Source organism: Rhodnius prolixus, unplaced genomic scaffold, assembly GCF_049639745.1.
Source record: "Rhodnius prolixus isolate KJV_2025 unplaced genomic scaffold, Rpr scaffold_7, whole genome shotgun sequence".
NCBI lineage: Eukaryota > Metazoa > Arthropoda > Insecta > Hemiptera > Reduviidae > Rhodnius > Rhodnius prolixus.
This window is the reverse complement of record NW_027411582.1, coordinates 36,833,270-36,849,881: the sequence shown is the minus strand read 5'-3', so window position 1 is coordinate 36,849,881 and position 16,612 is coordinate 36,833,270. Positions and strand designations below refer to the sequence as shown.

Below are 16,612 nucleotides of genomic sequence, written 5' to 3'. Positions count from 1 at the left end.
GGTGTCATTAATATAGAACCTAGCCTTGGACCTCACTTTTCTTAATATTGACTTTCCAATCCCCCAGATATGGTTCTGGTAATCCGAGTGTAGCTAAAGATCTATATAAACAGTTGTATCTGGAGTTTGAGAATGAGATCAATATCCTTCAAAAGCCCAGTAAGCCGTACCTATATATGGGATCTGGATGTGGTGTAGAAGATATCAGTTCGAAGGATCTACCTGGGAATTCTAGGTGGGACGTCAGGATACCCCCGCTGAAGAAGTGGACAGTTCATTTCCCTCTTCGCGGAAAGCTAAGGGATAAAATAAAGTAATCGCCTATTTTTTCAGACGGGGTACCAAACTACCAAATTAGGTGCCGTGGACGGAGGCGACTAGGAAACGTACTTTACTATTTCTCATTTAACCATAAAATAAAATCCAAGGCCAAGACCGGGTATCGAACCCACTAAACCAACAATACATCTTAGCATTGCGGGTTTAGTCTATAACCGTCTAACATACTTTACTATAAATTTCCCTTAGGGAAGGGATTAGCTATGAGGTTAGCATACTGGACTCCCACGCGGAGGTCCCGGGTTCGAATCCAGCTGCTGACCCTTAGATTTTCTCTTCCTAGGAGCTTCTTACAGCTCACTGTCCGGTGATGGACAGTGTTGTCTGTAACGAGAAAACACTGTCCGGAGGCCGGCAGTGCACTGGAAAAAGCTCCGGGCGCCAATAACCTTAGATGTTGACGCGCCTTAAATAAATAAATAAATAAATAAATTTCTTATATTAACCATTAAATAAAATCCAAGGCCTAGACCGGGGGAATCGAACCCACTAAACCAACAATACATCTTAGCATTGCGGGTTTAGTCTATAACCGTCTAACGTACTTTACTATAAATTTCTCATATTAACCATTAAATAAAATCCCAAGACCTAGACCGGGGGAATCGAACCCACTAAACCAACAATACATCTTAGCTTTGCGGGTCTAGCCTATAACCGCCTAACATACTTTACTATAAATTTCTCATATTAAACATTAAATAAAATCCAAGGCCTAGACCAGGGGAATCGAACCCACTAAACCCACAATACATCTTAGCATTGCGGGTCTAGCCTATAACCACCTAACATACTTTACTATAAATTTCTTTCATTAACCATTAAATAAAATCCAAGACCTAGACCTGAGGAATCGAACCCACTAAACCAACAATACATCTTAGCTTTGCGGGTCTAGCCTATAACCGCCTAACATACTTTACTATAAATTTCTTTCATTAACCATTAAATAAAATCCAAGACCTAGACCTGAGGAATCGAACCCACTAAACCAACAATACATCTTAGCTTTGCGGGTCTAGCCTATAACCGCCTAACATACTTTACTATAAATTTCTTTCATTAACCATTAAATAAAATCCAAGACCTAGACCTGAGGAATCGAACCCACTAAACCAACAATACATCTTAGCTTTGCGGGTCTAGCCTATAACCGCCTAACATACTTTACTATAAATTTCTTTCATTAACCATTAAATAAAATCCAAGACCTAGACCTGAGGAATCGAACCCACTAAACCAACAATACATCTTAGCATTGCGGGTTTAGTCTATAACCGTCTAACGTACTTTACTATAAATTTCTCATATTAACCATTAAATAAAATCCCAAGACCTAGACCGGGGGAATCGAACCCACTAAACCAACAATACATCTTAGCTTTGCGGGTCTAGCCTATAACCGCCTAACATACTTTACTATAAATTTCTCATATTAAACATTAAATAAAATCCAAGGCCTAGACCAGGGGAATCGAACCCACTAAACCCACAATACATCTTAGCATTGCGGGTCTAGCCTATAACCACCTAACATACTTTACTATAAATTTCTTTCATTAACCATTAAATAAAATCCAAGACCTAGACCTGAGGAATCGAACCCAGTACCACAATGAAAGCTGAGATGATTTTTCCACATTTTAATTTTAGTAAATTCTTATAACAAGAAAACTCTAGGATGGAAAATTTAGAGTGAAAAATTCAGAGTGAAATGAAAAATTGAATCTATATAATTATAGTTTTTTCACTATCAGGGTTTTTCTTCTATTTTTTGTAGTTAACAACGTGTTGTACTATAACGGAATTGACGAATGTCCTAGTTCAAGGATGAAATGTCAGACCAATTACTGGTACATTTAACACAATTTCAGTGTCATTCCCACCTCTCTTAATATATCTAAATCATATATTTTTTTTTTCTCCAATAATTCAAGAACTGGACATTTATTTAACAGATCTATTTATAGATCATTGCACAATTCTCATCTCAAAATGTTTGATCATTTTGTTTACAGAAGATAAAATCAGAGCACGTACTGTTTAGATGAAAATACTTCTTTTTTTCCTTCAAGGACAATAATTCCACTTTAGTATAAGATATTTTCTAGAAGATAACTCTTAAAAAGGCTAACTTTGATAAGATGAGCAAATAAGGAAATGAAGCCTGTATGATAAGCACCTCATTTATGAGTATCTTGCATTCAGAAAAAAGTTGCCCTTTTATGTGCAGCGTAGTATTTCAGTGGATGGGATTTATCTTTAATTAAGGGGGGGTCACTTCCTGTGCTGAGTGAGGAATCTGTAGTATTACTTATTTGGCTTCCTTTTTTCTTTTTATAAATATATTTTTTCCGTATCTGATGGCAGGGTTTGGTTGATTTCCTCTTTTATTATTTTATAATACAAGTTTCAGATTATTATTATTTTTTTTGTAAGCAGAGATTTTCGCATATTTATGAGAGCGTAATGATTAAAGATTATCCGTGCATATTTCCGTGGAAATCATTGAAATAGATTCAACAACATCTCGAGGTCATTGGCGTTCGTAGATTTTTTTTTTCTCCAGTGCACTGACAACTTCCGGGCAGTAACCCTCTCGCGTTACTAACAACTACTGTTCCATCACCGGAAGCCTTGAGCTTGTAAGAAAGCTCCCAGGAAGAGCAGCCGTTGGGCTCGAACAATGCGTGTATGGTATCAGTCATGTTCTCGTGGTGAATGAGAAGGTGGCTTAACTAACCCCGAAGGCTAAACAACCATCCTGTCTCCCACACAATAGATCATGGGGACTCTACCATCATCATTGCAATACCTCGACCACCACCGAAACCTTTCTTTAACTCTGGTGAGCCTGGAGACACAGAACTCCAGCGGGCTGTGGCTCACGAGATCCCGTGGTACCGTTTCGTATAGAGACTAATATCTCCTACTTAAGGCCTAGAATGGTCACTGGCCTTAGTCACGAATACCATGACTTACGGTTTCTCCGCACACCCTCCTGGAGTCAGCTTGGACTTACTACATTATTCCAGGTGAAGATGGTATACCGTTCGGCGTCCTCTATTAGTCGCCTCTTACGACAGGCAGGGAGGATACCTTGGGACTATTCTTACCCGGCCCTAAAAACGGAGTGTGGTATCTGACAACATCCGTGCAGTAACCCTCTCATTACTAACAACTACTGTTCCATCGCCGGAAGCCTTGAGCTTGTAAGAAAGCTCCCAGGAACAGCAGCCCTTGGATACGAACTCCGCGCCTGTGGTATCTGACAATTTCTGGGCAGTATTCTCTCGTCACAAACAACTACTGTTCCATCACCGGAAGCCTTGAGCTTATAAGAAAGCTCCCAGGAAGAGCAGCCCGTTAGATTCGAACTCCGCGCTGGTGTTATCCTCCAGTCTTCTAACCTCTATTCTATTGATGAGGATTGCTTTATCCAGAGCTAAAACTGTCAAGCAGGTTTTGTGAATTTTCGCCCCAGCCCCTTTAAGTTGATGCGGAGTGATTTACCACCCATAAACTTCTCTGCTATTTCATGCCCTAAACTCAGCGTCAGCTCCTGAGCTAGTTAATAAAACAGGCTGCGTCGTAGTTATGATTATAATTCGGCCTTGACTCTTCACGTTATTCACACATAAATAAAAAATCCCATGTTGAAATACTTACAAGCTTAATTATTAGGTAACCATTATTATTCGAAAAAATCATAAATATATTTCGAAAGTGTTCACAAGTAGACCCAGAATCCTTTGTCTAGAGTTACCATTAACTAGTTATCAAATAAACTCATCAGGTTATGACCAAACTTTGAGTGTTCTTTATGCGTGAATTTGATTATTAAGAATTGATTGATTGGCCTAATTTTATTTCTATTTTTATACCATGATTGTTATCAGCATCAGCATCATCATCGCCTTAATGTATTGTTTATTATATTATTAATTAATTAACTTACAACGAAATTTGCTAACTTTATTTCTAATTCTAGGACTTCAAGTTTGCACAATCCTTGGAAGTATCTTAGTGCGTGCTCTATTCTCAGACGTTGATATGGTTCTATTGTAACTTTTTTTCTCCCACTTACTAGACCTAATGTAATCTGGGGTGAGCCTTGGTTTCCTTAACGATTCGATTCCAGACATCTCTATTGGCTGTTTTTGCTTTCCATCCCGATACTCCAAGGATTCTCAAGTCCTCCTCGACATCGAGAAAGCCACTGTCTTCGCGGTCGGCCAACTCTTTTCTTCATGCCTACGTCGGTACCACGTAGCAGTCTGCTCGGCATCCTGTCTTCTGGCATAAGCAAGAGCAATGTGGCAAGAACCATTCCAATCGTCCGTGCCTTGATGAAACTGACCACATTCTCATCCCCATACAGAGTATATATAGCTCACGGTTCTTTCTGAGTCTCCATGTGCGAGAACTAGTGTCGAAAACTGGGCCATAAATCCTCCTTAAGATCAAAAACATTTAGATAATTTATCATGGCAGATGTAAACGTCCATGTTTCAGCACCGGCCTGATTAAGGTTCTATTAAGCCTTGTCTTCGAAGTTCTGGACAGATCTGGAGGTCTTAAACAATCTCATGTTAGCAAAGTAAGCTCGGTTTACAGACATTATTCTCCCATTCATTCAGCTGGAAATGAAAACCTTAATCTAAAAGATTTTAAAATGCAATAATCTTGGACTAAAAAAATAAGATATAAATCCAAAAAACTTTTTTTGGTCCGTATTATATCGAAATATATGGATGTTTTAAAAATAATACAAGGAGAAAATTCAGCCTAGGAACTCGATAAAAATGTATTTGTAGAGAGATTTGGGAAACAGTAAATTAGAGAAGTAGAAGAAGAAGAAGCAGAAAGAAAAATTAGGTTCGGCAAGACGCCAATCTGTTTATACTGGAGTACATCCTTTGTTTACACAATGGCTCTTTTGGAACGTGCGTCTATAGAGCTGCTACCGCAATGAGCAGCGGGGAGGAGGTAACACTTTCTTATTTAGGATCCCTAGCGCCAGTTCTAGTAAATGTTTATGTCTATTGAAGGGCATTTGGAAATGCTAAAGTTCCCCATAGTGGAGAGGAGAGAGGTAAACTAGACGAGAATTTGAGGAGGGGTGTTGTAAGTGGCTGTGTGTGTGTGTGTGTGTGTGTGTGTGTATATATATTTACACCTTGTGGCGTCTTCTGGCTGCTTCCGGTAGGTGCTATATTACGATGCTACAATCGCTCGCTCTCTTTCTCTCTTGGTATTGGCAAGAGAGAGTATTGTGATCGTTTATAGGACCCCCTAAGTTCAAAAAGGTTTTGTTTTTTTTAAATAAAATCGCGCCTGTGTAAACATGCCTGAAACTGAAGCTCATTAGAAAGCTGCAAGTTTATTATATCACGTTTTGCGTACACCCATGACAGCTGGCCGCTTAGCGATGGAATGTGGTACTTAAGAGCAGGAGTGTCAAACTCAATTTAAACCAAGGGCCACTTGGTGCTGCAAACTGGCAAGATTCACGAAGGGGCCACAACATATTTTTACAAAATTGTTCCCTAGTTTTCCAAAATATCTGGATTCAGAGACTGGGAACAGACAATCTTAATTAAGGCAGATAGATGTTTATCCAGTCAATCTTGATCTGTATGTCGTTTTTATTTAATTTCCTGGACGGAAATCGTTGCTCACACAAGGACGTACTCCAAAAATTTTGTACAGCAAACATTTTTGGATATTTCTCACCTGAATAAGAATATTTTTTTATTTTTTTAATTTATTTGTTAAGTTACACCAACGCCAGATACACTATTAGTAACAATGACAATAACTGACACCACTACAAACTCCACTAATTGAGGGGAGAGAAGTTACCCAATGATAACACTCCCTAAGTCGTCTCCCAGGATTAGCTACTCTCTTCAGAAGAGAGAGAATAAGAATATATGTTGGGGAATTCCTACTTGGTCTTTTAAAACATCATTCTGGAATTCCACTGAGAGTGGCCGGACATATCGCTTCCAAACGTCGCTGGGAACTAAGTCAGCGCGTTCGTTCAAGCCCACAGGAAACGCCTTGGGCCACGTGTATACTCGTCTTCAGTAGTTAAACGGAAACTGGTGAATGGTGTGTACCGATATTTTGCCTCGATCCTCTCACTAAGAGCCATTTCCTTCATAGAAAACTTCTTTTCTATTTTCATTTTATTCCAAGTACTCGTACATCGTGGGGCCACCAAGCAATTTCCTTGTTTGAAAAGGTAATTTGAAATTATCTTGTCAATTATTATTGACTAGATAAACATCTAGTTAGCTTTAATGAAGATTGTCTGTTCTCAGTCTCTGAATTCAGATATTTTGGAAAAACAAGGAAAAATTTTGTAAATATATTGTGGCCCCTTCGTGAATCTTGCCAGTTGCAGCACCAAGTGGCCCGTGGTTTAATCGAGTTTGACATCCCCTGCTTTAGAAGTAAGGAAGCCCACCCATCTTCACTTCATTTTTAGGTGCTCTTAATCGAATTTCCCCCCTGAGAGAAATCGATGTTGTAGAACTACTTTAAGTTTATAAATAAAGTCGTAGGAACCTTTTTTCGTACAAAAATCGATTCGAAGTAAAGTGCTATTTCCGGTTGGCTAATTTTTGTAAAAAAAAAAAAAAGCCTTTTGCCGGGACCTTGCACCTAAATTGGATCTCAAATTTTGTTTTTGTTTTTTTTTTGTTTTTTTTTAACCCAGCGGGCCTCAAAAAAAGGATATATCTAGTGAAAACCGGATATCGAAAATTTTGATACGATCGCTATACTTCCTGTTACTGGGGGAAAAAAAAATTAAAGGAAAAAAACTATCTTTGAATAGATGAGGTAAGCACATATAAACAAATGACGTCATACCCGGGCATGTGTGAGGTTGGGTCTCTCTCTCTCTGCAATGGCTTCTTCCTGTGCGCACCTCTCTCTCCTCCCGTGCAGCTATAATAAGAACAGCTCCTTGTTGTTTGCTATTTTGTTGGCGTTGTTGCAGAGTAATGCTAAGTAAAGTTGGCCGGGCCAACTATGTCATTCTCATGTCACACGTGATTTCCTCTCTGTCGGAAGTTGTAGTTAGGTCGGCGGGATTGATGGTTTCCGTCGTCACCTCACTCTCTCTCCTTTAAATTATCCTCCCACCCACCACCCCATTTCAAGCGCTCCTTTACTCTGTATAGTATTTCCCCACAGGAGGAGGTGTGACTACGACGTCCGTTTTTCTCTTTCCTTTCCCCGGTCTTTGTCGTTCATTCAGCTTTTTAAAATTAAGAATGAAACAAAAGTTTCGGAGTGGGAGAATCATCTTTTTAGTCAAGGATTGACTCTGTTGTGTTTTGTTGTCGGCAAAAAAAAAAAAAATTGTTTGTCGGTTCCATTCGGCGTGAAATTGTTATCTAATCTGCTTGGGGAGGGCTTCTAATGGCGGCGGGGGGAGCAGCCAATCACACACCTTAATGTTGGTGTGGTTTCCGATTTTGCACGCTATTTATGTATTTATATGGTTCTCTTTGTGATGACGCTATTCTTCAGTTATATCCACTGAAAAAGGAAATGGCAATCGAACTAGGTGTCCAATTTACCTGCGGTAGCTCAATAAAAGGAGTTCCCAAGTCCCCGACTCTTTGTAAGGGACAGTTTATTGGATAAACGTTACGTTTTGCATTCTGGATTAATAGTCTTGGTAGAACTTTTCCCTTACTGCTACCTGGACATCGCAGAAAAGGTAGGATCCTATCGTCCCAGTTTTCTATAAATACAGTCAGGAATACGAGGGGGCACTATTTCGTATATTGAGCCTGATAATAAAAAAAAAAACAGTAATTTGACATTGAAAATGGACTTTATTGTTTTTTCAAAATATTCTCCTTTATGATCTATACATTTCTGCATGCGTTCGAACCCACTTGTCCGAAGCATTTTTTTTCCATTCCGCTTGAGACACCTCCAAAACATGGTTTTTGAATGCATCTGCCGACGAAAATCATTGTCCACATTATTTATTCCTGACGTTCGGGAACAAAAAGAAAAGTCTTTTGGTGCCAAAACAGGACTGTATGGCGGATGACCCATTAATTTGATTTTTTGAGTGCTCAAATAGTCGGTTGTTAGACGAGATGTGTGACAGCTGGCATTGTCTTGATGAAGAATGATCCGACGGCGCTTGTTTGTTATCCTTATTTCATCGAAGACTTCCGGCAAACAAATGGTTTTGTACCATTCAGAATTGACCGTTCTACGTTCCTCTAGTGTGGCAGTGTTGCCACATGACCAGTTTTTCCGGGAAAAAAAAACAGGCTACCATTTGTTTCGAAGTGCTTCGAGCGCAAACAAAACTTTCTTGGATTTGGTTTATCTTGAAACACCCATAAAGTCGACTGCTGTTTAGTTTCCCGGCTCATACGCATATATCCATGATTCTTCACCTGTTACAATCTTATACACGTCTTTTGAAGCACCGCCATTGTATTTCTTAAGCATTTGTTTGCACCAATCGACACGAGCATCTTTTTGAGATTTTGTCAGATAATGTGGGATCCAACGAGAACAAACCTTTTTCACTCGCTAAATGATCATGCAATATTTTATATATGCTGGTGGAACTAATGCCTAAGGTTGCCTCAATCTCACAGTATGTCACATGACGAACTTGCATTATTAGTTTTCTATTCATTAAGTGGGACCTCCTTATCAGGAGGTTTTCTTATAATTTTTTATTTTTTTTAAATCTTTTATTGGAAATTACTACTGCAACGATTGTTGCAACAAGCAATTATGGTAGCTGATAACAAAAAATAAAAGAAAATCACGAGTGGAGAAGGCACTCAGTGGTGTCACTCCAGAAACGTGCTCTTGCTATACTGCTCTCACGATAAGAGTAGATCACGACGAGGCATCTTCTCTTCAATCTCCTTAGAGGATTACCTGGTGTAATGTGGAGGAAGATAGGTGTTCTATGAGAGGGTTAGGATGAGCTGCTGTAGAATGGAATGATGAATTTGAGATTAGCAAGATCTGTAATGAAAGGGAGATTTTGAGGACATTTTATGGATAGTGAAGTTACAATACATAGAACGGAGCGTTAAGAAGTTATCGAAGTATTTTTGGACTGTAATGTCTCTAGAGGCGTAGTGAGTCTTATAATTTAAATATTTAATTCTACATTTTAATCTTTTTTTAAAAATCCTCTCTAACCCCATCAGTGGCTCCCTAGATTGTGGGAACCATATGGTATCTTAAAAATCTCCAGGAACAAGCAGTTAACCGTCGAACCATGCATAGCTACTCGGGTTTGGGCGCAAACAACTTTAGAGATAACCTTGAAAATTATAGTACGAGGAAGTCATGTGAGTTTTCTGTATTTGTTTTTGTATTGCTCGTGCCATTAATTTCTCCATTGAGTTAAAGAGGTGTATTTCCGGTAGCGACTCTCGTTGAAAAGTTGTAAAAATTGCCCAGAGATGTTAAACAAAAAAAAAAAAAGAATCGATCTTCAATCAATCGAAACATTTAATTCAATCAATCAAACACATTAAAAAAAATAATAATCTAATTTAACGAAGATATTTTTAAACAATAAAAACCTGTTTGTCAGTATGTATTGAGAGAAATGAGGACACGTATCAGTCAGGGAAGTGATTTCACATGAGAAGAAACTTCAATGTTAGGGCCGCCGCATAAATAGAGGGGCGCATCCCTACCAAACATCCAGTACGTCTTTTAATTTTTCTCTAAATTTAATTAGACGTCAAGAAAGAACCAATCTAAAGACCTGGCAATCACAGCCAAAGAGGTCGCGTCGTCCGCTATCTGCCCGCCCGCCAAATCGTACAGCAAATACTATTATTAAACTATAATTGGCTCTTTAATAAAGCATGATGGAGGCCGCACAAATTTAATTCACAAATTTAATAATGAAAAAAAAAAGGTGTCTTGATTATTAGTAGGGGGGCCACTGCCATTCATATCACGTAGCATTTATTAAAGTGAAGTGATCATTTTGGCGGGATTGGGCGGGAGCAGGGCACTGGACTGGAATTGTGTTTGTGTAGTTCCATTTCTAATCGCATTGCAGCTCTTCTTCAGGTAGCTTTTTAGGAGCTCCTACCGACTCTTAAACATATCAGGAGTTTCAAACAAACTCAATTAAAAACACGGACCAAATTGGTGCTACAGGTAAGATTCATGCGGGCAACATCACATTTACAAATTTTGTTAAATTTGTATTCTGAAGTGGAGGATTTAGGGATTTGAATAGAATACGAGGGGGTACCCAAAAAAAACCGGAATTATATTTTAAAAGCTATTTATTTACAAATTTTTTACAGAACAACCTTATCCCCTTCAAAATACTCTCCATTGCAACTAATACATTTGTCCCACCGGTGCTTCCACTGTTCGAAACATTTTTTGTAGTCATCTTTAGAAATGGCTGACAGCTCCTTCTTCGTTTTTTTCTTGACCTCTTCAATGTTGTCAAATCGGTGACCTTTCATGCCCTTTTTCATGCGTGGAAATAAGAAAAAGTCGCATGGAGCCAGGTCAGGCGAGTAAGGTGCGTGGGGCAGCGGAACCATGCCATTTTTAGCCAAAAACTGTGTAACAGAGATGGCTGTGTGTGCAGGTGCATTGTCGTGGTGGAAGAACCAGTCTCCTGTTTGCCACAAATCGGGTCTTTTTTGGCGAACACTATTGCGCAATCTTTTCAAAACTTCCAAATACAAGGTTTGATTGACGGTCTGACCTGGGGGGACAAACTCTGAATGGACTACGCCTTTGGCATCAAAAAAGAAAATCAGCATTGTTTTGATGTTTGACTTGACTTGACGACATTTTTTTGGTCGGGGTGAAGATGACGTCTTCCATTGGCTCGACTGTTGCTTTGTTTCTGGGTCATAACCATAGCACCATGACTCATCACCAGTAATGATGACCTTTGACAGAAAGTCTGGATCAGTTTCAAGCTGTTGTTTCAAAGCACGACATGTTTCAACTCGATGTTCTTTTTGATTGTCAGTCAGAACTCGAGGAACCAACTTGGCAGCAACCCTTTTCATCCCCAAATCTTCCGTTAAAATTCGCTGAACCGAGCTCCAAGATAACCCACTACTCTCTGACAGTCGACGGTCTGTGAACACCAGCTCTCAAATTTTTTCAACATTTTCGTTGATTCGGGCAGTTGATGGACGTCCAGAACGAGGTTTGTCATCAATCGACATGTCGCCATTTTTAAACCGAGTAAACCACTCGTATACTTGAGTTTTTCCCATAGCGTCATCTTTGTAAGCTTTTTCAACATTAAAACACTTTCAGCAGCATTTTTGCCGAGTAGAAAACAAAATTTCAGAGCTGCACGTTGTTCACTTAAACTTGCCATCATAAAAAACGAAAAAAGAACAAAACAGCGCTGGTAAAAACAATCACTGCAGATGAACAGAACAAGCCAGGCAGACAACACAGGCAGGACTGAACTGGCAAGGAATTGCGCTATACACGTCTAGCGGCAGAAATGCGTACTACATAAGCTCCATGCGCGGCAACGCAATTCCGGTTATTTTTGGGTACCCCCTCGTAATTAAAACACTATATAATTGTATTTATAAAACGAAAATTATTCTTTTCTTTTTTTTACCCAAAAACTTGTCCAGCGATTTCCTCCACGTACAAGTTTTCCAAATATCTTCAATTCAAAGACTGGAGAAACGTAAGAACATATTTTGTGGAATTCCTATTTCTTTTCCTGTCTTTTAAAAACCGAATTCATTCTGGAATTCCATTTAAGAGTGGTCACGAACATATCGCTTTCAAAACTAACGCCGAAACTGAGTCATCGTGTTGATACAACATGCTCGCAGGCCTCTTAAGCCACGTGCATGCATACAAAGTCTTCTCTAGTAGCTAACGAGGAATGGAATTCCCTGCTGTTTCTATCCTTAACTTTTCGATGAATGGTTCTACTTTTTTGTTGAGTTAGTTCGAAGAAGAATTAAGTCTCTAGATTGGGTTCAGGATTTTCTTAAATCACTCCTTGTTGATTTTGTTTCAGTTTTGATTGTCTGTCTTATGGTCAATTTTTAATTGATGATTCGCCTTGTTTCTTATTATTTGTTATTTATTTAAAAATATTTCAAGTATAGCTATTAATATTCTAAACCTTGAATTAATTCAACATTTATAAAAATATTTTTGTCTAAGAAACGGATTATTAACTCAAGAAGTTAGTGCTTTTATCTACCACAAAATTTACGAGTTTCATAAGGCACCTTAAAAGATCTAAAAATTAATGAATCTACACGTTTATACCATCTAGCGGCTGAATTTGGAACTTGCAAAATGGCATATTTTGATTTAATACAAAAATACTTTAAAAAAAAAAAATCAACAAATCAACATGTCCATGCCATCTAGCGGCTGAATTTGGAACTTGCTAGCTCTTGGCATCTGATTAAATAAAAAACCAGTAACAGATAAGGTTATATTTGTTAAGGTTGGATTACTTAAAAGTTAATTGCAATATTTACTAACAATTGTGTGTGTTTTTTAATTGATTCTAATATGCATTTTTACTGATTCATTATTTCTAATAAGAGTTTGTTTTTTTTTTTTTTTACTTCAATTAATCTTATCTTGGATAAATATAATTAATTTATAACTGCAAGAAATTGCCCAATCAGCTAGTACAAATAATCTAACTCATTGTTGATCAGGTTTTAACAGGTTAATTTTTGTTTTTCCAATCCTTCTCCAGTAATGTTTTATTTATTTATTTTTTATAGATGAACGAGATCCAATGCAATCAGTTGTCCGGTACAACAAGGATTTGGGTTGCGGTACTGGAACTACTATGTGGTTGTTAGACATTCCACAGGGCTCGATCAACCAACAAGGTAACTGAAGTTTAAGTGTTATTTATTTTTTACTTAATTTCTTTAATAATTATATTACGCTAACCGCCCAGTCCAGTACTTCAAGGTACCAATTTTTTGAGGAAACCACATTATGAAGTGGAATAAATGAGACACCATGGAAGGACATAGTTCTTTGCGAATTTTGATTGTTTCACGATTTAAATCTATCTAAATATGTGTCCGTAATTGTTGAGAAATGCTATGAAGTAGTAGCCCTTCTGATAATTCAATTTTTGGTATTTTAGCTACATATTTAATTCCTAGTAATATTCATTAGATGATAAATCAAGACTGAAATGGGACCTATTGCTCTGCATTCAGTTTTCTTGAGATAATGTTTCAAATAAAAGTTTAAAAGTAGTGCTCAAGCGTAGCTGTAAACCAAATTTAAACTAATTCATCAAAGTGACTCAATTTTTTACCCACAAGTTTTTATTTTTGGGTCCAAAACTGGGACTAAACTGAAACAATAAAAATTGGAACTAGTTGCGGTTTTTTGGAATCCTCCTTTAGTAAGAAGTCCGTTCTGAAAAAGTTGCAGGTTCTCTGGATGAGGAATTTTGAGTGCAAAGTTAAAATTTGAATACCATGAATTGCTTAATCTGAAAATAAAGTTTTAACTTAGTGTTATGTTTTTAATAGGATGAAAAATTAATTGCCATTTCAGTCGTGATACAGCTTTCGATCTAGGGACTAGCTCATCTTCAGGGCTAGTTTACAAAGTAATATTTTACTTCATTACAGGGTTGGTGTGTCCTCTGTCTTGTCTGTTCATGGACAAGATAGAAGACAAGACAGAAGACACACCAACCCTGTAATGAAGTAAAATATTACTTTGTAAACTAGCCCTGAAGATGAGCTAGTCCCTAGATCGAAAGCTGTATCACGACTGAAATGGCAGTTATTTTTTCATCCTATTGAAACTATGAATCAGTCACCAAAAAGAATGAACATCAATTACATCGTTTTTAATTGTTTCACTTAATAAAGACAATTCTTTTTTGCCTCACAGGACCACGAAATGATCTCAGAAGTAAAGGAATAAAACATCGCGTTGAGAGGAAGTTGTTCGCGTGATCATCACATCTTTTTTAATGAAAATTAAGAGGTTCCTTTGGGATAAAAAAAAAAAAAATTGAAGGAATACAAAAAAAAGAAAAAAAAGGATGCTTATTTAACTGAAGTCAATCGATACGAAGAAAGGACGCCTTAAATGGTGGCTATATATTGGAGAGGAAGAGGCTGTTTTTTCTTTTTGCCGAAGGGGGGGCCGCCAGCTCCGTTTAGGATCTTTAATTGCCTAACAACGGTCGTAAATTCCGTTCGTTTATATCTTCTGTCAAAACTACATTGTGTGCTCCGTTATGTTGATTGAATTATTACTAGTTCTTCTATTTCTCTTTCTTTTAATAAAGTTATGTTTATTTCTCTGCTTTTAAAGTAATAATTTTCCTTGTTTTTTTGCAGATACTAACAAGATGATGTGCTTCAGATACTATAGCGGCCTTTCTTTCTCTTGTTTGGCGCAATCAGAGCCCATGGACATTGAATCAGTATACAAAGATTCCAGAGATAAAACGAAAATGAAGGAATGTATAAAAAAACGGGATCTACCCAGGCCGAGTGATCTAATGAGATTACGATCTAAACATGGTTCAAATTGTAGTTCAGAAAGTGAATCCGAACCGGAAACCTCTTCCAAATATAGGAAAAAGGGATGGAGATTGCTCAAAAAGAAATCCTCATTGCCGAATGGTTTTCTACATCAACCAGAAAAGGAAGATTCCGATACAGACTCCTCATCTAGGACTTCCTCAAAGGATCTACCTACGTGGAATTCCCATGAAACCCAGAGAACGCTGGACGTTCCTGAAGCACAGTCTGAGTATTTTCCAATATGGAGTCAAAAGTCACCGGTAAAACCGGCAGCAGCAGCAGCACCTTCGTCGGTTTACGAGACGGTGTATCCAACCAACCGAGAAGAACCACCGCCCTTACCGCCTAGATCTTTCCCACCAAGGCACAGACCTTTGGAGAGAACCAAAGCTGTATGCGGTTTGCGTAGGCCGCCAGAAGTGCATAGAAAGAATAAACCCTGCGAAGGACCAACGCTTCCGCCAAGGCCAAAGAAAATCACCCACCCGGAGGATAGTTTTGGTTTTGAAATAGTCGACACGGATGAACTGTCGAACGCTTCAAGCCTGCAGAGTATGGATCGTACCCAAGAAGATGGTGTGGACAGGCCTGAAGAGCTGTCGCTACGTGGAGAGGATTGTCCAGCACCGCTTGCCACACCAGAACATGATAACAGTTTGGTGGACAATTCTGTGCACGAGCGAAGTCCATCAGTTGTTGCAAGTGGTACCGTTAATAGTAATAATACTAGCCAAGTTATTGAACCTTCTAGATGCCTTACAGTGCCTGAACAAGGAGGGGCTAGCCCTTCACCAATCTCACCGTCAACAGATTCTGGAGTTGTTATGAATACATCATCAGAAGGAGCGACCGTTGTCACACACAGTTCCAGTTCTGATTCTCTTGTGTCCGCTTCTGATGAACCAATCCAAGTGAGAGCCCATAAACCACTTTCTAGACAGATAAGTCATCCACCGTTGAGCGCTGATGTCAGGCCGCACAATAGGCTACTAGCCAGGGCGATACCACAATGTCCTCCGACGCCTACACATCATGCACGACCAAACAGACAGTCGGCTGTTAACAGTCCACTTCTGCCCAGACATCCTCCTCCTCCTCCACACCCGCAAATACAACAACAACAACAACAACAGCAGCAACAGCTGCATCAAGAAGATGATGACGTATTTACAGCGGAAATTTCTGCCACTGCTGCAGCAACCACAACGAATGTCCCAGCTCTGCAACATACTGTACAGGATGGTGAAGCTGGTGAAAGTTCCAACCATGTTAGACATATCACCTCCACAAGACTACCGTCGATACCAGAGAGATCGGTCAAACATCAGCGTGTGGAAACCACAGATGAAGAACCACTTCCACCTTGTAAGCTATGAATTACGATCATTCTGCTAGTTACTGAAACAGTTTCTTATTTTGCCCCAAATGAAGGGTAGTTTTCAGGTAATATCTTATCGTAGATATGTACCCAGTGCGGGTTCTGTTACCCAAAGCTCTAACCCAAAAACATTTAGAATTAACATGGTCCAGTGACACCCAGTGTCTCTTCTCGATTTATTTAAATTTATATTCAGCTTTAAATTGACTGAATTAAAATAAATATTATTTTTTGGTACCCAAGTTGAACTGTTGAAGCGTTTTGGCTGCTGCAGACCTAAGTTTCTACATTCAATGCAGTTTGTGTTGAATCGTTC

At 38.7% G+C, this 16,612-nt stretch overlaps 1 protein-coding gene across 6 annotated transcripts in view; it reads left to right on the top strand.

Moving 5' to 3' along the window:
- Hecw (Hecw ubiquitin protein ligase) overlaps nucleotides 1-16,612 on the top strand; it is a 204,406-nt gene that overhangs the window by 117,668 nt on the left and 70,126 nt on the right. For all 6 annotated transcript variants that reach the window (XM_074115243.1, XM_074115239.1, XM_074115242.1 and 3 more), the window contains 2 exons: nucleotides 13,131-13,241; nucleotides 14,730-16,283. In XM_074115243.1, coding sequence (XP_073971344.1) covers nucleotides 13,145-13,241; nucleotides 14,730-16,283 — 1,651 coding nt within the window. In that variant the 5' untranslated portion in view covers nucleotides 13,131-13,144. The remainder of the gene's footprint in view (nucleotides 1-13,130; nucleotides 13,242-14,729; nucleotides 16,284-16,612) is intronic.